This window comes from Panthera pardus, unplaced genomic scaffold (genome assembly GCF_024362965.1).
Source record: "Panthera pardus isolate Hobbes unplaced genomic scaffold, ASM2436296v1 HiC_scaffold_24, whole genome shotgun sequence".
NCBI classification, from domain to species: Eukaryota; Metazoa; Chordata; class Mammalia; order Carnivora; family Felidae; genus Panthera; species Panthera pardus.
The window spans coordinates 46,090,721-46,108,883 of NW_026526810.1; the positions used below are offsets into that span (position 1 = coordinate 46,090,721).

Genomic DNA, 18,163 nt, shown 5'->3' on the forward strand with positions numbered 1-18,163 from the left:
TACAAAAGTCTTGAACAAAAGATTAACAAATAGAATCCAGCAATTTGTGAAAATACTACACCACTAACAAGGTAAGTTTATCTGAGGAACAGAAGATTGGTTTAATATGTGACCATCATAGCAGACTACAAGAAGAAAACTCTCATGATTGCCTCAAAAGATACAGAAGAACCTGATCACTCTCAATGTCTGTCATGATGACAATTCTCCAAAAAACCTATGCCTTTAGCAAACATCATACATAATGGTGAATTATTCAGAGCTTTCCTTCTTAGTTCAGGAGTGAGCTAAGGATGCCTACTATCCCCACTTCTATTCAGCATTTTACTGGAGGTGCTAATTAGTTCACAAGGTAGGAAATAAAAAGTATTAGGATTGAGAAGGAAAACGTAAGACTTATTTTTGGCAGATGACTTGAATGTTTACAGAAAATCCAAAGAACCTATATAAAAATTATAGACTGAGTTTAGGAAGGTCCTTGGATATAATATCAACATATGAATATGTGTTGTGTTTTTACCTATAAGCATCAATCATAAAATGAAATTTTAACAAGACTCCACTGATGGGGAGAAACTGAAGTATTTGGGAGAAGTACACTGACCAAAGGAGCAGAGTGAGAGGATTCAAGTCCTGCGGAATCACCACTCAGGTGACTTCATGAACCCCTTTTAAATAGACCACAAATATAAAATAGCCATAAAATGCAACATCTCTCATTGCCAAGATCTCTTATATATACAGACATTGAAGAACAATCATTCTTTTTTTTTTTTTTAATGTTTATGTACTTGAGAGACAGCACGAGTGGGGGTGGGGCAGAGAGAGAGAGAGAGAGAGGGAGAGAAAGAGGGAGAGAGAATGAATCCCAAGTAGGCTTCGTGCTGTCAGCACAGAGCCCGACGCGGGGCTCAATCCCATGAACCATGAGCTCATGACCTGGGCTGAAAGCAAGAGTCTGACACTTAACCGACTGAACCACGCAGGAGCCCCTCCAGTTTATTTTTAATCTGTTATGGTTCTTAGCCTTCTTTATCTTTCCTGAAATTTACATTTTTGAAAAGTTGTTATTTTATCACTTCATTCATTTTACTTAATGCAGAATTGAGAAAAGACAAACTGGATTGGCCCTAAGGCTCTTTCTTCACCATTCTTCACAGATTCTGAGTTAGCTCAGAAAAAGAACAAACTGGTACCAACTTTGGAGCTCCAGAGGGTCCCCTTTCTAGCAAGACCACTTCCCTACCCAGGTTGCATGGTTGCACCTACTCTCTGACCTCTCTTCATCCAGATAGAGCATAGTTGGGGGTGGGTCCCTCTTTACTGAAGGCTTTCTTTTCTTTTTTTTTTTTTTTTAACGTTTATTTATTTTTGAGACAGAGAGAGACAGAGCATGAACGGGGGAGGGTCAGAGAGAGAGAGGGAGACATAGAATCCGAAACAGGCTGCAGGTTCTGAGCTGTCAGCACAGAGCCCGACGCGGGGCTTGAACTCACAAACCGAGGGATCATGACCTGAGCCAAAGTTGGATGCTTAACCGACTGAGCCACCCAGGTGCCCCTACTGAAGGGTTTCTTAAGAATGGTTCTCTATGGGGCGCCTGGGTGGCGCAGTCGGTTAAGCGTCCGACTTCAGCCAGGTCACGATCTCACGGTCCGTGAGTTCGAGCCCCGCGTCAGGCTCTGGGCTGATGGCTCGGAGCCTGGAGCCTGTTTCCGATTCTGTGTCTCCCTCTCTCTCTGCCCCTCCCCCGTTCATGCTCTGTCTCTCTCTGTCCCAAAAATAAAAAAAAAAAAAAAAAAAAAAAAAAAAGAATGGTTCTCTATGAAGACAATGGGTTGAGAGCTTGGAAGATTGTGAGCTTTGCTGCCCCTCAGTTTATAAATCCTTCTGTGATGAACACTTTATATTTGCCCTGGGTGGTCTTAGTGGGGTGTATATGTATGTCTGCACCCTCTTTGGACTGTAGTTGGTGACCACAAAAAGAAAGACTCCAGTCTATCCCAATGCTATCCATTTTTAGAAGCAGCAAAGTCCAACTGCCTCCCTTCCCAGGGTGAGAAATATTCTCTTGGGATCTAGGAGTGATGTGATCCCTGGAAATGGGGATGGGCACCAAAAGGAGGCAGAGTTGCCATAATGGACTATATGGAGGTAAATCTTCTGTGTATGTATATAAGATAGATCATATATATATATCTTATATATGATCTAGCTTAGATAGATCTATCTTAGATCATATATATATCTTATATATATCTATCTTAGATAGATCTATATATGATCTATCTTATATATATGATCTATCTTATATATATGTAAGATATATATTACATACACACACACGAGATAATATATAAGGTATATAAGGTATATATTACACACACACACATCTTCTGTGTATGTGTATAAGATCATACATATATATAATATATGTGTGTATGTATATTATATATATGTATGATCTATCTTATACATATATATGATGTATCTTATATATATTACACACACACACACACACACACACAAGAGATAATATATAAGATATATATTACACACACACACACAAAAGAGAAACTGAGTGATGGGGGAATAGAGCTTATATGTTCAGTTCATTCTCTGAAATCTAATGTTTTTAAAGTTTTTAAGCAGCTGAGTAACAGTATCTCATGGCAACATGCTAGAATCCTGAGGGTGAATGGAGATGATTATGATGTATGGAAAATGTAAGTTGGAATGTACCTGAAGTACAGATAAAAATCAGTTTGCATCTACTGAAAAGGGAGGGAAACATACAAATTATTTATTACAAACAAAAAGAGCTAAAGTAACAGGCTCAGAGAAATGAAGTTAAAAGGATTAGATGTAGTCCCTGAATGGAAGTGAAAGTCCAACGTAGATGTACTAAAATGGCTTCAGAGCGGCCCTGCCCTGCAGATGACTTCAGTATCTACTATGTCCTGTGAGCCACTACCTACGATAGCTTTCTCGCTAAGTTCATTTGGGGGGTGGGGCATGTCAAAGGAGTCGGGGATACATGCCACCTTTGGAAGGGTTCCCCAGGTTTGACCCAGTGGAGGGCCCACAAAAGGAAGGGAAGATGTTGTTTAATATCTAGGCAATAGATATTCCTAAAGAGGGGCCGTCCAGGGCCTCCGATGACCCCAGTCAATAAACATGAAATGAACATCATGTAATAGTGAACACTTTTCTAACTGGAAGAATTGTAAATGGAGGTACTGAGGTGAGGTAACTGTCTCATGAAGACCCAATTTTAGATACTGTACACGGGAAGAAAAATCATAAAGGACAAAGATGCTGGGCTGCCGTGAGCAATAGTCAAATTACAAAAGGAAGCTTGTGTGGAGAGAGGAGGACTCCCTGGGAACCTGTTCTCTCCTCTGTGCTGGGCTGTCTGTGCACATGAATTCTCGAATTCTATACACTTACTGTTAGGAACAGCCTACATCAGTCACTTTTTCAAAAATATTTTCAGGTTGCCATTTATTAACTATGCAATCTGTGCCATGTGCCTCACATCATTTAATCTAATCCTCCCAACAACCCTACATGGTAGCATTGATCCTATTTTATAGAGGAAACACAGATATAAGTGTCCCACATCGTGTAACTAGAGACTGGCAGAGTCAGGACTTAAACTAAGATCTGTTCTTTACAAAGCCTATGCTCTTTCTCTCTCTGTGTATATGTGTGTTTATATGAATACATACACACACGTACATATTATACACACATATATGTGCTCTTAATGTTGATATCCTTAGTATGTGTATATGCTCTCAATATGTACATATGCCATATATATGTATGTTTACACATACACTCTCTTAATATATGATATATAAATCCAAATAACTCAGGTAGGTAGGTAGGTAGGTAGATAGGTATTCCTTCTCTCCACATACCACTGCACATACTTATATCATAGGCAAATGACTAAAACACTTAAATGTGATATCTCCTCTGTAAAACAGGATTTAAAAACAGGGCACACCTGGGGGCGCCTGGGTGGCTCGGTTGAGCGTCTGACCTCGGCTCAGGTCATGATCTCATGGCTGGTGAGTTTGAGCCCCGCATCGGGCTCTATGCTGACAGCTCAGAGCCTGGAGCCTGCTTCAGATTCTGTGTCTCCCTCTTGCTCTGCCCCTCCCCTGCTCGTGCCCTGTCTCTCTCTCAAAAATAAATAAACATTAAAAAAAATTTTTTTTAAATAAGTATACCTACCCCATAGAACTGTTGAAAGGATTAAATGGGAAAATGCATATTAACAACTGGTGAGGCTCAATACATGATGGCTATTGTTTTTATTAACTACCATCTATTGCCATTATTGTTACTACAAATCATTAAATTATTTGGCCCAGAGAGAAAAAAAAAAAAAAAAAAAAAGAAATACTTTGGTATTCAGAGTGAAAGTGCATTTTTAGCCAAGCAATTCTAGGTCTCTGAAAGGCTGTTATTTCTGTCCTCTTGATCTGGTTTCAGGAAGAATCTTCTACCTCCCTTTATTTGGCTGCAGGCACTGTTCAGAGTTCCAGAATAAGTAATGCAATTTTAGACCTTGAGTTTGAGTACTTCTGTTCTGGGTAGGGAATGTATTTGACAGAAGTCTCATTGAGGACTCTTCTTTGTATCATGAGCTTGAGAGTGATTTGTTGTCTGTTGTCACTTTCACATATTTTGTACCCTCAAAATGCTCTCCTTTCTCTCTGCATGGCCCCAACACAGCGCAGAGTGCACAGATCACTATGACAGCTCTCCAGTCAAGGAGGTGGAGGAGAACCAGCCCCATTCCCAGGGAGTGACAGGCCTGCGGAACTTGGGCAACACGTGTTACATGAACGCCATTCTCCAGTGTCTCTGCAGCATTTCACCGCTGGTGGAATACTTTCTCTCGGGAAAGTACATTACTGCTCTTCAAAAGTAAGCCTTTTGCGTTCCCTGCCGTCCAGCCCCCGCCCCCTGCTCCCCCAAGGGGAGGTGAGGGAGGGAGCCCTCTGAAGTCCCTAATGAGGGCTAAACAAGTCAGTAGAGGCCGCAGAGCCCCACAGACCTGAAGTTCAACCAAGAACAGAGCTTTGTTTTCAGTCTGATGCCAGGTATGCTTGAGTTTTTAGGTGCTTTCCTTTCATTAAATCAGCCAGAAATATTCTCCTTCCTTCTTCCAAGGGATTGCAGTGAGGTTGCCACTGCGTTTGCCTACGTGATGACAGATATGTGGCTTGGAGACTCAGAATGCGTCTCACCAGAAATATTTCGGTCAGCTTTTGGCAACCTCTACCCAGCATTCATGAAAAAAACGCAACAAGATGCCCAGGAATTCTTGATTTATGTCCTGAATGAGCTTCATGAATCTCTGAAAAAGGTAAGTGACATCAATGGACTTGAAATAAGGTAGACCTCAGCTCTATCGTCAACTTTCATTTTTCATTCTTTCATTTCTTCTGTCAATATTGCCCACTCTGTGTTGAGCACAGGTGCTGGGGGATGTGTAGGGGGACGTTCAAGTTAGTGTTTGAATTGGTCTGTATTTACCAAACTTAGTGAATCATCAGAATCACCTGGGAAGAGTTTTACGTCACAGATTCTAAGACCCTCACTCCAGCGTTATTGAATTAAAACTTCTCGGGCTGTCCTTTAGTAAAGCTCACTTGGTGTTTCCAGTGATCAGCAGGTGCAGGAAACGCTAATCGGTTCCCTTTGCAAATAACATCTGCACAGACTAGTTTTCTAAAGTGAAAATTGCATTTTTATACAAATATAGTCCTCATGAGGTATAACATATAGAGCTTTACAACTTAAAGTACGTGTTCTTGGTAACTACAAACCCAAGAAAATATTAAGCTCGGAATTAAAAGATCTAAATACTGCTGTTTCATCTTCATGCCAAGCATTCCAAACCAGAGTTATTTACTGGATCAGGACATACATTTAATAAAACATGAGATCGCCAGTAACGAAGGGTTTTGCCCTTATCTGTGAGACCCACTGCCTTCAGCCTTGATCTGAGACGCATACTCCACAAAGATAGGTCCTTGGTTTTATGCAGTGTCCTTGTGCCGGCGTTAGCTTACTTCAAAGTTAATATCCTTAATATTAAAGAAATACTTAATATCAGAGATCACAAACTATAGCCATTAATCACTCTCATCTGCAATCCTCAGTTCCTTTTTTCATTTTTTCTAATAAGATATACCTGGCGGCACTTTTTTTTTTTTTTTTTTTTTTTTTGACAGAGGGGAGGGTGGTGGTCAGTAAAATCACTTAGGTCCTCATCTGCAGCCAATCTGAAATAAATAGCATTCTCGTTCCCGAGCCCAAAGTTGGAATTAGGGACATTAAATTACCATCAGGTAGAAGACCTTGGCAGCAGGGCGTAATAAAAGCAGCAAGGCAAAGGAGCGCAGCGCGCGCAGCTCCGAAGTAAAGCTGGCGGTGGAGTCAATGCATCTTCCAAAGGTATATTCTACTGAGGCCCTAAAACTGCTAACAAGTCAGGCTGTGCTCCCAGAAATGCTACTTTTCAGTATGAACTAGATTCAAATTGGGCTGTAAGGTTAGTTAAATCAGGCTGCCATAATCTGAAGGGGCTGGAGAAGAGGTCAATTTCTTTATTTTACCTTTATGTCCGTTTGCATGACTGAAAGCTAGTTCGCAAGCTTCCTTACCCTCTTCCCAAGAAGTACTGTCCCCCAGACCCTGTCTCACACTTTTGTAGGCTGTCAGCTTCTGGGGCACGGCCATGTGTCTTACCAGGGGTAGGGAGTCATCATTGCTAGGTGTCATTTATGAGGAAAATAACTGAATGATCAGAAATCACACCTAATAGATACTCTTAAGAAGAGCTTACTCTATTGTTGGAATCCAAAACTAAGTGGTTTTTGGTAGCAATGTATCATTGTGATAGAAAAAAATCAAGTCATTGTATTAAAAACTTTTTTTTTTTTTCAAATAACCAGTAGTTGATTCAGGGCTAATTTGTTCCTTGACTCAGTGCCATCGAAAATCATGTGAAAAAGGATCTATTCCAAGGTGCTGCAGGAAGACAATTGCCAATGAGGTCTCCATTATCACCCAGCTGTTTGAAGGGCAGCTCAACTACAGCATCATGTGTTTGAAGTGTGAGAACTGCACCTACAAGAATGAAGTCTTCACCATTCTTTGCCTCCCCATTCCATCCGATTATGAGTGCTCTCTTCAGGTAGGTGTGGTTCCTCCTGGATCCCACTTCTCAGGGCTGTTGCCTACATTTTCTATTATGATGGGGGCTGCTTTGTAACTTAAAACAAATTGGAAGCCCATGATGACAACATTTGATAGGAAAGTGACATACAGCCAAAAGTTAGCATGAATTCAGTTGTACTTCCCAATGTACTCAATAAAACAGCCTCGTTGTGAAATTGGAATGACAGGTAGGGCTTATTCAGTCTGCTGAGATGGCTTGGTGCATATAGGGAATTCATACATTCTTGCAAAAATTTTGTTACCCTTCCTCACCCTTGAGGTCTGTAGACCCAGGTTGGTAACTAGATATAGAAGATTCTGACTTGGTTTTGAGTTGTTGTGTTTGGACGGAAGCTGTGTGGCATATGTTGGAAAGATAGAATGGAATATAGTGCCTTAGTTTACCTTTTGAATTTTCTTCACCATAATACCAAAAATTAATCTGTAAACGGTAGGGGGAAGGATAGTGATAGAAAGCAGGGGACAGCTAGAAGGCAGGGACGAATACATTCCCTTGCAGAAAAATACACATTTATATTTTTTCTACCTAAATTATGAAAGCACATTTGTTGCTAAAAGTTTTCACATACCAAATTGGAGAACAGAATCCTACCACTTATTTAGAACTGGGCTTTGTTCTCAGATCAAACTGCTGAAGATTACTGGAAACAGATTTTGAAGACTCTAAATGAGGTGCTGGCAAGTCTGCTGAAAAGAGAATCTGCTCATCTTTCTCTTTAGGTTAATGGTTTGCAGAGCAGGGGTGCCGGTTCCATTGAGGATGGCCCCGGTGGGCATGGGATCTAATTCGGGGTGTTCTGTGGTCTTTATTATCCAAAACAGTGGGCAGTGTAATTTTTCAGTCTCCAGATCACTTTTGTGATGAGATGAATCACATAAAACAGCTGCCTGACTTGCTTAGTGGAATTTGCACAGTCAGTATTATTCTGTTATAAACCAGAAAGGTTAAAATGCAGATCCAGAGATTAGAAGTGAGATGGGCACTTGGATCCATTTCAGTAACTAAGCAAGAAAGAAGCATCTCCTTTGTCGGGTAGATTTTGCACCTATCCAGGCAGCAGCTTGAGACACTGGTACCTCCTGGATATGTTGACTTTGAGGAAAGTGCTGAGGATTACATTTCTACAACTCTTGGAAAGTCCTTCTGAAAGCAGAGAGCCTGGCTGCGGTCCATCCAGTTTGGTTACCCAGTACTTTTTTTCCCTCAACAGGACTGTCTCCAGTGTTTTTTTCAACAAGATACACTGACCTGGCATAACCAAATCCACTGTTCCTTCTGTGAAACCAAGCAAGAAACAGCAGTGAGGGCCAGTATTTCCAAAGCACCAAAAGTAATTATCTTTCACTTAAAAAGGTATGGATTTTGACATTTTGTGAACAGATTTTTTTTTCTCTGAAAGGCTTTATGGAGACAGAATTGACAACCATGCAATATAACCATTTAAAGTGTGTGATTCAGTGCTATTCAGTATATTACATTACAAACTTTTAAAAACTTGTGATAAAATATATGTAACATAAAATCTGCCATTTGAACCTTTTTTATTGAACTCTAACCTGCAGTGTTAGATTAGTTTCAGGTGTACCATATAAGGATTCAGCAATTCTATATGTTGGTCAGTGCTCATCACGTTAAGTATTTCTGATCCCCTTAACCCATTGCACCCATCCCTCCACCAACTTCCTTTCTGGTAACAGCTGGTTCTCTGTATTTGAGTCTGTTGTGGGTTTTTTTGTCTCTTTTTCTTTGTTGGTTTTGTTCCTTAAATTCTACACGGAGGGAAATCATAGGGTATTTGTCTTTCTCTGACTTATTTCATTTAGCATCATCCCCTCTAGATCCATCCGTGTTGTTGCAGATGGCAAGATTTTGTTCCTTTTTATGGTTGAGTAATAATCCTTGTAGATATATACAACTTGTTTATCCATTCATCTATTGATGCACACTTGGATTGCTTCCATATCTTAGCTATTATAAATAATGCTGCAATAAATATAGGAGTGTGTGTATCTTTTTCAAATTAATGTTTTTGTATTCCTTGGGTAAATAGCCAATAGTGAAATTATTGGACCATATGGTAATTCTATTTTTAATTTTTTGAATTTTTGAATTTTAAGGTTTCTTAATTTTTTTTTAATTTAAAATTTTAAATTAAATTTTAATTTTAATTTTGAGAATTAAAAATTCTATTTTTAATTTTTTTCCACAGTGTTTATGCCAGTTTGCCTTCTGACCAACACTGTACGAGGGTTCCTTCTTCTCCACATCCTTGCCAACACTGTTTCTTATCTTTTTGATTTTAGTTATTCTGACAGGTGTGAGGTGGTATCTCCTTGTGGTTTTGATATATATCTTCTTTGGAGAGATGTAGGTCCTCTCCCCATTTTTAATTGGATTACTGGTTTTTGTTTGTTTCGTCTTTAAGTAAATTCTACCCCCAGTGTGGGGCTTGAGCTCACGACTCTGAGATCAAGAGTCGCATGTTCCACTGACTGAGCCAGCCAGGCTCAGTTTTTTCTTATTTGTTTTTTGGTGTTGAGTTACCCATTCTTTATATATTTTGGATACTAAGCCCTTATTGGACATATTACCTATACAAATACCTTCTCCCACTCAGTAGATTGGCTTTTTGTTTTGTTTTCAAAGCCAGATATTATGGTGACTCTTTCCAGTGCAGGTCCCTGTGTCCAGGGTGCCTGCTGTGGGGTCTGCTCCTCTGCCTACATGCATGTGGTATCTCTCCCCTGTGTGGTTAGTTTTCTGGAAAGTTTGGTTCCCCACTGGGACTCTGCCCCTCTTACCCTTTTCCATGTGGCCTCCTCTCTATGATTAACTGTGGAAAGTCTATAATGCCAGGCTTCGGGTCATTTTCTGACTAAGTTGCTCCAATGGGACCAGGGAACGAAGTGAGCTTCAGATCCTCCTAATCTATTTTCATAGCAATCTTGGCATTTTAATGTTTGTAGTGGTCGCCTTATAGTTTTGTAGTTAGAAGTCTAACGTGGGTCTTAGAAGATTAAAATCAAAGTGTCTGTAAGGCTGCATTCCTTTCTGAGAGGTTCCAGAGAAGAATCTAGTGCCTTCTCCCTCCAGCTGATCCAAGTGAGGCTCAAGCTAAACTTTTTTTTTTTTTAAAGCAAGAATTCAGCCCAGGTGACTTTGTATACTTGTTACCACATTACATCAGGAGGCACATCATCAAAGTTTGTCCCACTATTGGTGATGTTATGTTTGATCCTTAGATACAGTAGTGACTATAATATCCCACCATTTAAAGGTATAGTTTCACCCTGTAATTAGCATAACTCTGGACTCCTGGATATTATCAAACTCCATGTGCTTAATATCATTACTATCATCATTCTTCTTGATGTTTAAATTTTTCAAAATTGACCAGTGGGTAAACCCAGCAGAGGAAGAGAAATAATAAAGATCAGAGCAGAAATAAACAATATAGAATCCTAAAAAACTGTAGAGCATATCAATGAAACCAAGAGTTGGTTTTTTGAAAAAATAAACAAAATTGATAAACCTCTAGCCAGGCTTCTCAAAAAGAAAAGGGAGATGACCCAAATAGATAATATCACAAGTGAAAATGGAATTATTACAACCAATCCCTCAGAAATACAAGCAATTTTCAGGGAATACTATGAAAAACTATATGCCAACAAACTGGACAACCTGGAAGAAATGGACAAATTCCTAAACACCCACACACTTCCAACACTCAGTCAGGAGGAAATAGAAAGCTTGAACAAACCCATAACCAGAGAAGAAATTGAATCAGTCATCAAAAATCTCCCACCAAATAAGAGTCCAGGACCAGATGGCTTCCCAGGGGAGTTCTACCAGACGTTTAAAGCAGAGATAATACCTATCCTTCTCAAGCTATTCGAAAAAATAGAAAGGGAAGGAAAACTTCCAGACTCATTCTATGAAGCAGTATTACTTTGATTCCTAAACCAGACAGAGACCCAGTAAAAACAGAGAACTACAGGCCAATATCCCTGATGAATATGGATGCAAAAATTCTCAATAAGATACTAGCAAATCGAATACAACGGCATATAAAAAGAATTATTCACCATGATCAAGTGGGATTCATTCCTGGGCTGCAGGGCTGGTTCAACATTCGCAAATCAATCAACGTGATACATCACATTAACACCAAAAAAAGAAAAGAACCATATGATCCTGTCAATCGATGCAGAAAAAGCATTTGACAAAATTCAGCATGCTTTCTTAATAAAAACCCTCAAGAAAGTCGGGATAGAAGGAACATACTTAGACATCATAAAAGCCATTTATGAAAAGCCCACAGCTAATATCATCCTCAGTGGGGAAAAACTGAGAGCTTTCCCCCTGAGATCAGGAACACGACAGGGATGTCCACTCTCACCGCTGTTGTTTAACATAGTGTTGGAAGTGCTAGCATCAGCAATGAGACAACAAAAGGAAATCAAAGGCATCAAAATTGGCAAAGATGAAGTCAAGCTTTCACTTTTTGCAGATGACATGATATTATACATGGAAAACCCGAGAGACTCCACCAAAGTCTGCTAGAACTGATGCATGAATTCAGCCAAGTCGCAGGATACAAAATCAATGTACAGAAATCAGTTGCATTCTTATACACTAATAATGAAGCAACAGAAAGACAAATAAAGAAACTGATCCCATTCACAATTGCACCAAGAAGCATAAAATAACCTAGGAATAAACCTAACCAAAGATGTAAAAGATCTGTATGCTGAAAACTATAGAAAGCTTATGAAGGAAATTGAAGAAGATATAAAGAAATGGAAAAACATTCCGTGCTCATGGGTTGGAAGAATAAATATTGGCAAAATGTCAATACTACCCAAAGCTATCTACACATTCAATGCAATCCCAATCAAAATCGCACCAGCATTCTTCTCGAAGCCAGAACAAGCAATCCTAAAATTCATATGGAACCACAAAAGGCCCCGAATAGCCAAAGTAATTTTGAAGAAGAAGACCAAAGCAGGAGGCATCACAATCCCAGACTTTAGCCTCTACTACAAAGCTGTCATCATCAAGACAGCATGGTATTGGCACAAAAACAGGCACATAGACCAATGGAATAGAATGGAAACCCCAGAACTAGACCCACAAAAGGATGGCCAACTAATCTTTGACAAAGCAGGAAAGAACATTCAATGGAAAAAAGACAGTCTCTTTAACAAATGGTGCTGGGAGAACAGGACAGCAACATGCAGAAGGTTGAAACTAGACCACTTTCTCACACCATTCACAAAAATAAACTCAAAATGGATAAAGGACGTGAATGTGAGACAGGAAACCATCAAAACCCTAGAGGAGAAAACAGGAAAAGACCTCTCTGACCTCAGCCGCAGCAATTTCTTACTTGACACATCCCCAAAGGCAAGGGAATTAAAAGCAAAAAGGAACTCTTGGGACCTCATGAAGATAAAAAGCTTCTGCACAGCAAAGGAAACAATCAACAGAACTAAAAGGCAACCAACGGAATGGGAAAAGGTATTTGCAGATGACATATCGGACAAAGGGCTAGTATCCAAAATCTGTAAAGAGCTCACCAAACTCCACACCCGAAAAACAAATAATCCAGTGAAGAAATGGGCAGAAAACATGAAGAGACACTTCTCTAAAGAAGACATCTGGATGGCCAACAGGCACATGAAAAGATGCTCAATGTCGCTCCTCATCAGAGAAATACAAATCAGAACCACCCTCAGATATCACCTCACGCCAGTCAGAGGGGCCAAAATGAACAAATCAGGAGACTATAGATGCTGGAGAGGATGTGGAGAAGTAGGAACCCTCTTGCACTGTTGGTGGGAATGCAAACTGGCACAGCCACTCTGGAAAACAGTGTGGAGGTTCCTCAAAAAATTAAAAATAGACCTACCCTATGACCCAGCAGTAGCACTGCTAGGAATTTACCCAAGGGATACAGGAGTACTGATGCATGGGGGCACTTGTACCCCAATGTTTATAGCAGCACTCTCAACAATAGCCAAGTTATGGAAAGAGCCTAAATGTCCATCAACTGATGAATGGATAAAGAAATTGTGGTTTATATACACAATGGAGTACTACGTGGCAATGAGAAAGAATGAAATATGGCCCTTTGTAGCAACGTGTACGGAACTGGAGAGTGTTATGCTAAGTGAAATAAGCCATACAGAGAAAGACAGATACCACATGTTTTCACTCTTATGTGGATCCTGAGAAACTTAACAGGAACCCATGGGGGAGGGGAAGGAAAAAAGAAAAAAAGAGAGAGGTTAGAGTGGGAGAGAGCCAAAGCATAACAGACTTTTTAAAAAAGGAGAACAAACTGAGGGCTGATGGGGGGTGGGAGGGAAGGGAGGGTGGGTGATGGGTATTGAAGAGGTCATCTTTTGGGATGAGCACTGGGTGTTTAATGGAAACCAATTTGACAATAAATTTCATATATTTAAAAAAACACGCACACAAAATTGACCAGTGGGAGACCCTTCAAGCCTGTTGCTCTGAGCCCGTTAGTTAGTTTAGGTTTATTAAAGTATAATTGCAATTATAAAATGTATCCATTTTAGGTGTACAGTTCTATGAATTTTGACAAATACATGCAGTCATGTAACCATCACAGCCAACATACAGAGTATGTCTGTCACCCCAAAACATTTTGTTATAATCCACCCTTTCTCCTACCCTCAGCCTCTGGAATCATCTGATCAGATATCTGTCTTTATAGTTTTGCCTTTTCCAGAATGTCCTATGTTATACCATGTGTGGTTTTGTTTTTGGTTTTTGGTTTTGGTTTTGGTTTTTTTTTTGTTTGTTTTTGAGTTCCGCTTCTTTCACTTAACATAATGTTTCTGAGATTAATTTGTGTTGTGGCATCAGTTAGTGGATCTTTCCTTTCTCTTGCTGTGTAGTATTCCCTTTCGTGAATGTATCACAACTGTTTATTCATTCATCAGTTGATGAACGTTTGGGCTGATAGCAATTTGTGGCAGATATGAATATAGCTGCTACAAACATTAGCATATAGGTTTTTATATGGGTATAAATCTTCCTTTCTTTTGCTATGGTACATAAGCATGGTCATGCAATAATTTTCCTGCCCCAGGCCTAAATCAGCCATTTTTCTAAAATAAACATAATTTTTGAAAAAACTCCAGTGATGATGATAGGAGTTCAAATTTGGGAACTGCTGATCTATATAACAATTCGAGAATGTGACAAGATTCGCAGAAAATTTTATCTTATTGAAGATACATTAAAACCTCAGAGGGGTACTTTGGGTGGCTCAGTTTGTTAATTGTCCAACATAAGCTCAGGTCATGATCTCGCAGTTCGTGTGTTTGGGCCCCATGTCAGGCTCTGTGCTGACAGCTTAGCGACTGGAGCCTGCTTCTGATTCTGTGTTTCTCTCTCTCTCTCTCTCTCTCTCTCTCTCTCTCTCTCTCTGCTCCTCCCCTGCTCATGTGCTCTCTCTAAAATAAATACACATTAAAAACAAAAAACAAAAAACCTTCAGAGCTGGAGATGTGCCTGAGTGGCTCAGTTGTTTAAATGTCTGACTTTGGCTCAAGTTATGATCTCATGGTTCATGGGTTTGAGCCCCATGTTGGGCTCTGTGCTGACAACTTGATTAGCGTGGAGCTTGCTTCAGATTCTATGTTTTTCTCTGTGTCTGCCACCCCTCTCCCCCCCCAATCCTCCACGCTCATGCTCCCCCCCCCTCAAAAATAAACATTAAAAAAACAAACCTCAGAGCTGGTAAAAGGGCATTGCCAAGACAACATGTGCTAAAAAGCAAGATAAGGAAAAGCTGAGTCAGTCAAAGTCATTTCTACTCCCTGATGTCAAGCCTGGCTTTTTCCCTGTTGCCTTCTCACTGGATTGATTGTGTGATGTCTTACCCTCTGACTCATACCCCTGGCCCAAACAGTGTCAGTTCTGGTGACACTAAGGAATGTGGAGATTATAAGTATACATAGATAAGGAAAATTATGTACAGGTCTGTGCCAAATTACCTTTGTAAGAAATTACTTTTAACTGTACTTGGAATTTACCAAGGTATGTAGACTTCACTAATGAGTCATTTACAAACTTACTTTGTATTTTGCACATTTATTCTCTCTCCAGATTTGACATTCTGGGTACAATGAAAAGAAAACTGAGGACAGATATTCATTATCCACTCACAAACTTGGACCTTAGTCCTTATATTTGTCCAGTTTTTCGGAAACACCCTAAATATAACCTCTGTGCGGTTGTGGTGAGTAAAATACTGAAACTATTTAAAAATAACAAACATTTAAAGGAAATTATAGAATTATCTACTCGAATGCCTATTCTTTTTTATTTTTATTTTTTTAACATTTACTGTTGAGACAGAGAGAGAGAGAGAGAGAGAGGAGCACAAGAGTGAGCCGGGGAGAGGCAAGGAGAGAGAGGGAGACTCAGAATCTGAGCACATCTGAGCTTTCACCACAGAGCCCGATATGGGGCTCAAACTCACAAACTGTGAGATCATGACCTGAGCTAAATTTGGACACTTAACCCAGGCATCCCTTGAATGCCTACTCTTATCTTTCCCTCACTTCTCCTATATTCTTTTTAAAGCAAAATACAGAGCCTGGAACTTTTTGCTTTGACTTAGAACAGTAGAAAAATGACAGAATAAAATGTCCTGTCCATTGCCTGCTGGCTTTCCCCCCACTCATTGGCTAGTTCAGATCTGGGGGTACTTGCAGGTTGGGCTGTGGGGCAGCAGAAGTTAGTTTCAGCAGCTTTGTGTTGAATATTCATGAGACACTCTATAGCCAGTCTATAGTTATCCAGTCCTCAGGAAACTCTAGGGGTTCCCTTTGGCTCTAAGTCAACTGTCACTGAGGATTCCCTGAAGGAAGGAAAGTGTGGAGTATAATTCACACCAAATCATCCAGAGCTTCCTACAATGTCGACCATCCCCAGGCACCAAGCCATTCTCTGGGTTTCTTTTCTGGATCACAGTATTAAGAGTGATTGAGTACACACCCTGATTTCCCCTTGAACCTGGGGGGTCCAGCTGGGCCCAGAGCGCATCAAAGAGCTCCCAGCAGAGCCCACTATGCTTCACCAGGGTCCTCTGATACACAGACATCTAATTCTCCTATTGAGCTTGTTGAATTAATACATTATAAAATGTCCATCCCACTTTTTAACCTGTTTAACCTCTCAGAACCATACCTCCAACCTTTAAAAAATGATCCTTGTTTCTTTTTTAAAAATATTTTTAAATGTTTATTGATTTTTTGAGAGAGAGAGAATGAGTACAAGTAGGGGAGAGGCAGAGAGAGGGAGACACAGAATCAATCCAAAGCAGGCTCCAAGCTCCAAGCTCCAAGCTGTCAGCACAGAGACCAATGCCGGGCTCGAACCCATGAACTGCGAGACCATGACCTGAGCCAAAGTCAGATGCTTAGCTGACTGAGACACCCACGTGCCCCCATTTTTTCTTAGTTTAAGCCTTGACAGTCTCCTTCTTTCTTATCTATCCTGCTCTCACATGTGGTTTTCTTTCTTTTACTTCCCTACTGGAAATCTAAAGTGACATCCTCTATCAGATCAAATATAGCTTCTACTGTGAATTCCAGAATGATATAGAAACTGCCTCCCCTATATTTTACTGTTTAAATTTCTCATTATAAGTGTTTTTTCTTTATGAAAATCCAAAGTCAGAAAGCTGAATTTGTAAAAGAGTATATAATTATCAACATTATGAGAAGATACAAATTTGTATGAAAAGATTTGCCCCAAACCTCCTATAAATTGGTAGGCCTTCCAGTGTTTAAATTACTATTAGTTAAGGGGTTCCTGGGTGACTCAGTCAGTTGAGCGTCTGACTTTAGCTCGGGTCATGATCTCCTGGTTCGGGAGTTCGAAGCCTGTGTCAGGCTCACTGCTGTCAGTGCAGAGCCTGGAGCCTGCTTCAGATCCTCTGTCTCCTTCTCTCTCTGCCCCTATCCGCACCCCCCCCCCCAAATAAACATTTAAAGAAAAATACAAATTGTTAACTGAGGGGCCAAAAGTTGCTTTTGAAAGACAAATATATTTAGAATTTACTGGAAATTGATGACTGATCAGAAGTAAGAACTAAGCATCTTTGTAACTATGATGTACGGCCACAGGGAAAGGCCGTTTAGAGCTCTGTTCCTAAAGCTGTTGTTCTCGGAAGCCCTGCAGCATTAGCGTGACTTTCAGATATAAAGAATCTCAGGCTCACCCCAGACTTAGTGACTCAGAACATGCATTTTAGCAAGATCCCTATGTGATTCAAATGCCTATGGAAGTTTGAGAAGTACTTCTCTAGACCAGAAATGGATACCTCTACATCATCCTTAATTGAGATTTTTCCAGCCTTTGCACAAGCCCTTGAAGAGCTTACTGCTTTGCAAGGTAGGCTCTTTATCTGTCAGATTTGTTTTGACTTACTTTACAAATGTATAGTGCCTGTTATGTACCTGGCACTGTTCTCAACACTTTGCAAATATCCTTTAGTCCTTCTATAGCCCTGTGAGGTAAGGACTATTATTATCCCCCTTTTACAGGATGGGAAACAGAACAGTCGGGTTAAATAAACTGCCCCAATCATACAGCCTAAGAGGACAGAGCCAAGATCTGAAGCGAGGCGGGCTGGCTCCAGACAGTTCTGATCTTGCCACTATTTCATGTTGCCTCTGATAGTTCATAAAAGTCTGCCTTTCTCCTCATAATTTCTTCCATTTGTCCCAAGTCTTTTTCTTTCTTATACATGATGTCCCTCCCAATATTTGAAAGTAGCAAACATGCTAACAGTGTTTACTTCCTTCAACCCTCTTGAAGTTTTTAGAAAGACTATTTTTGAGATTTTGAAAT

The 18,163-nt window shown here is 40.1% G+C and overlaps 1 protein-coding gene across 2 annotated transcripts in view; it reads left to right on the top strand.

Moving 5' to 3' along the window:
- The first annotated feature begins 2,736 nt into the window (after positions 1-2,736).
- USP50 (ubiquitin specific peptidase 50) overlaps positions 2,737-18,163 on the top strand; it is a 41,545-nt gene continuing 26,118 nt past the window's right edge. Inside the window, exons 1-6 of one of the 2 annotated variants that reach the window (XM_019442139.2) lie at positions 2,737-2,962; positions 4,750-4,944; positions 5,191-5,386; positions 7,016-7,222; positions 8,478-8,620; positions 15,410-15,542. In XM_019442139.2, coding sequence (XP_019297684.2) covers positions 2,877-2,962; positions 4,750-4,944; positions 5,191-5,386; positions 7,016-7,222; positions 8,478-8,620; positions 15,410-15,542 — 960 coding nt within the window. In that variant the 5' untranslated portion in view covers positions 2,737-2,876. The remainder of the gene's footprint in view (positions 2,963-4,749; positions 4,945-5,190; positions 5,387-7,015; positions 7,223-8,477; positions 8,621-15,409; positions 15,543-18,163) is intronic. The other variant, XM_019442140.2, reaches the window with a different exon arrangement.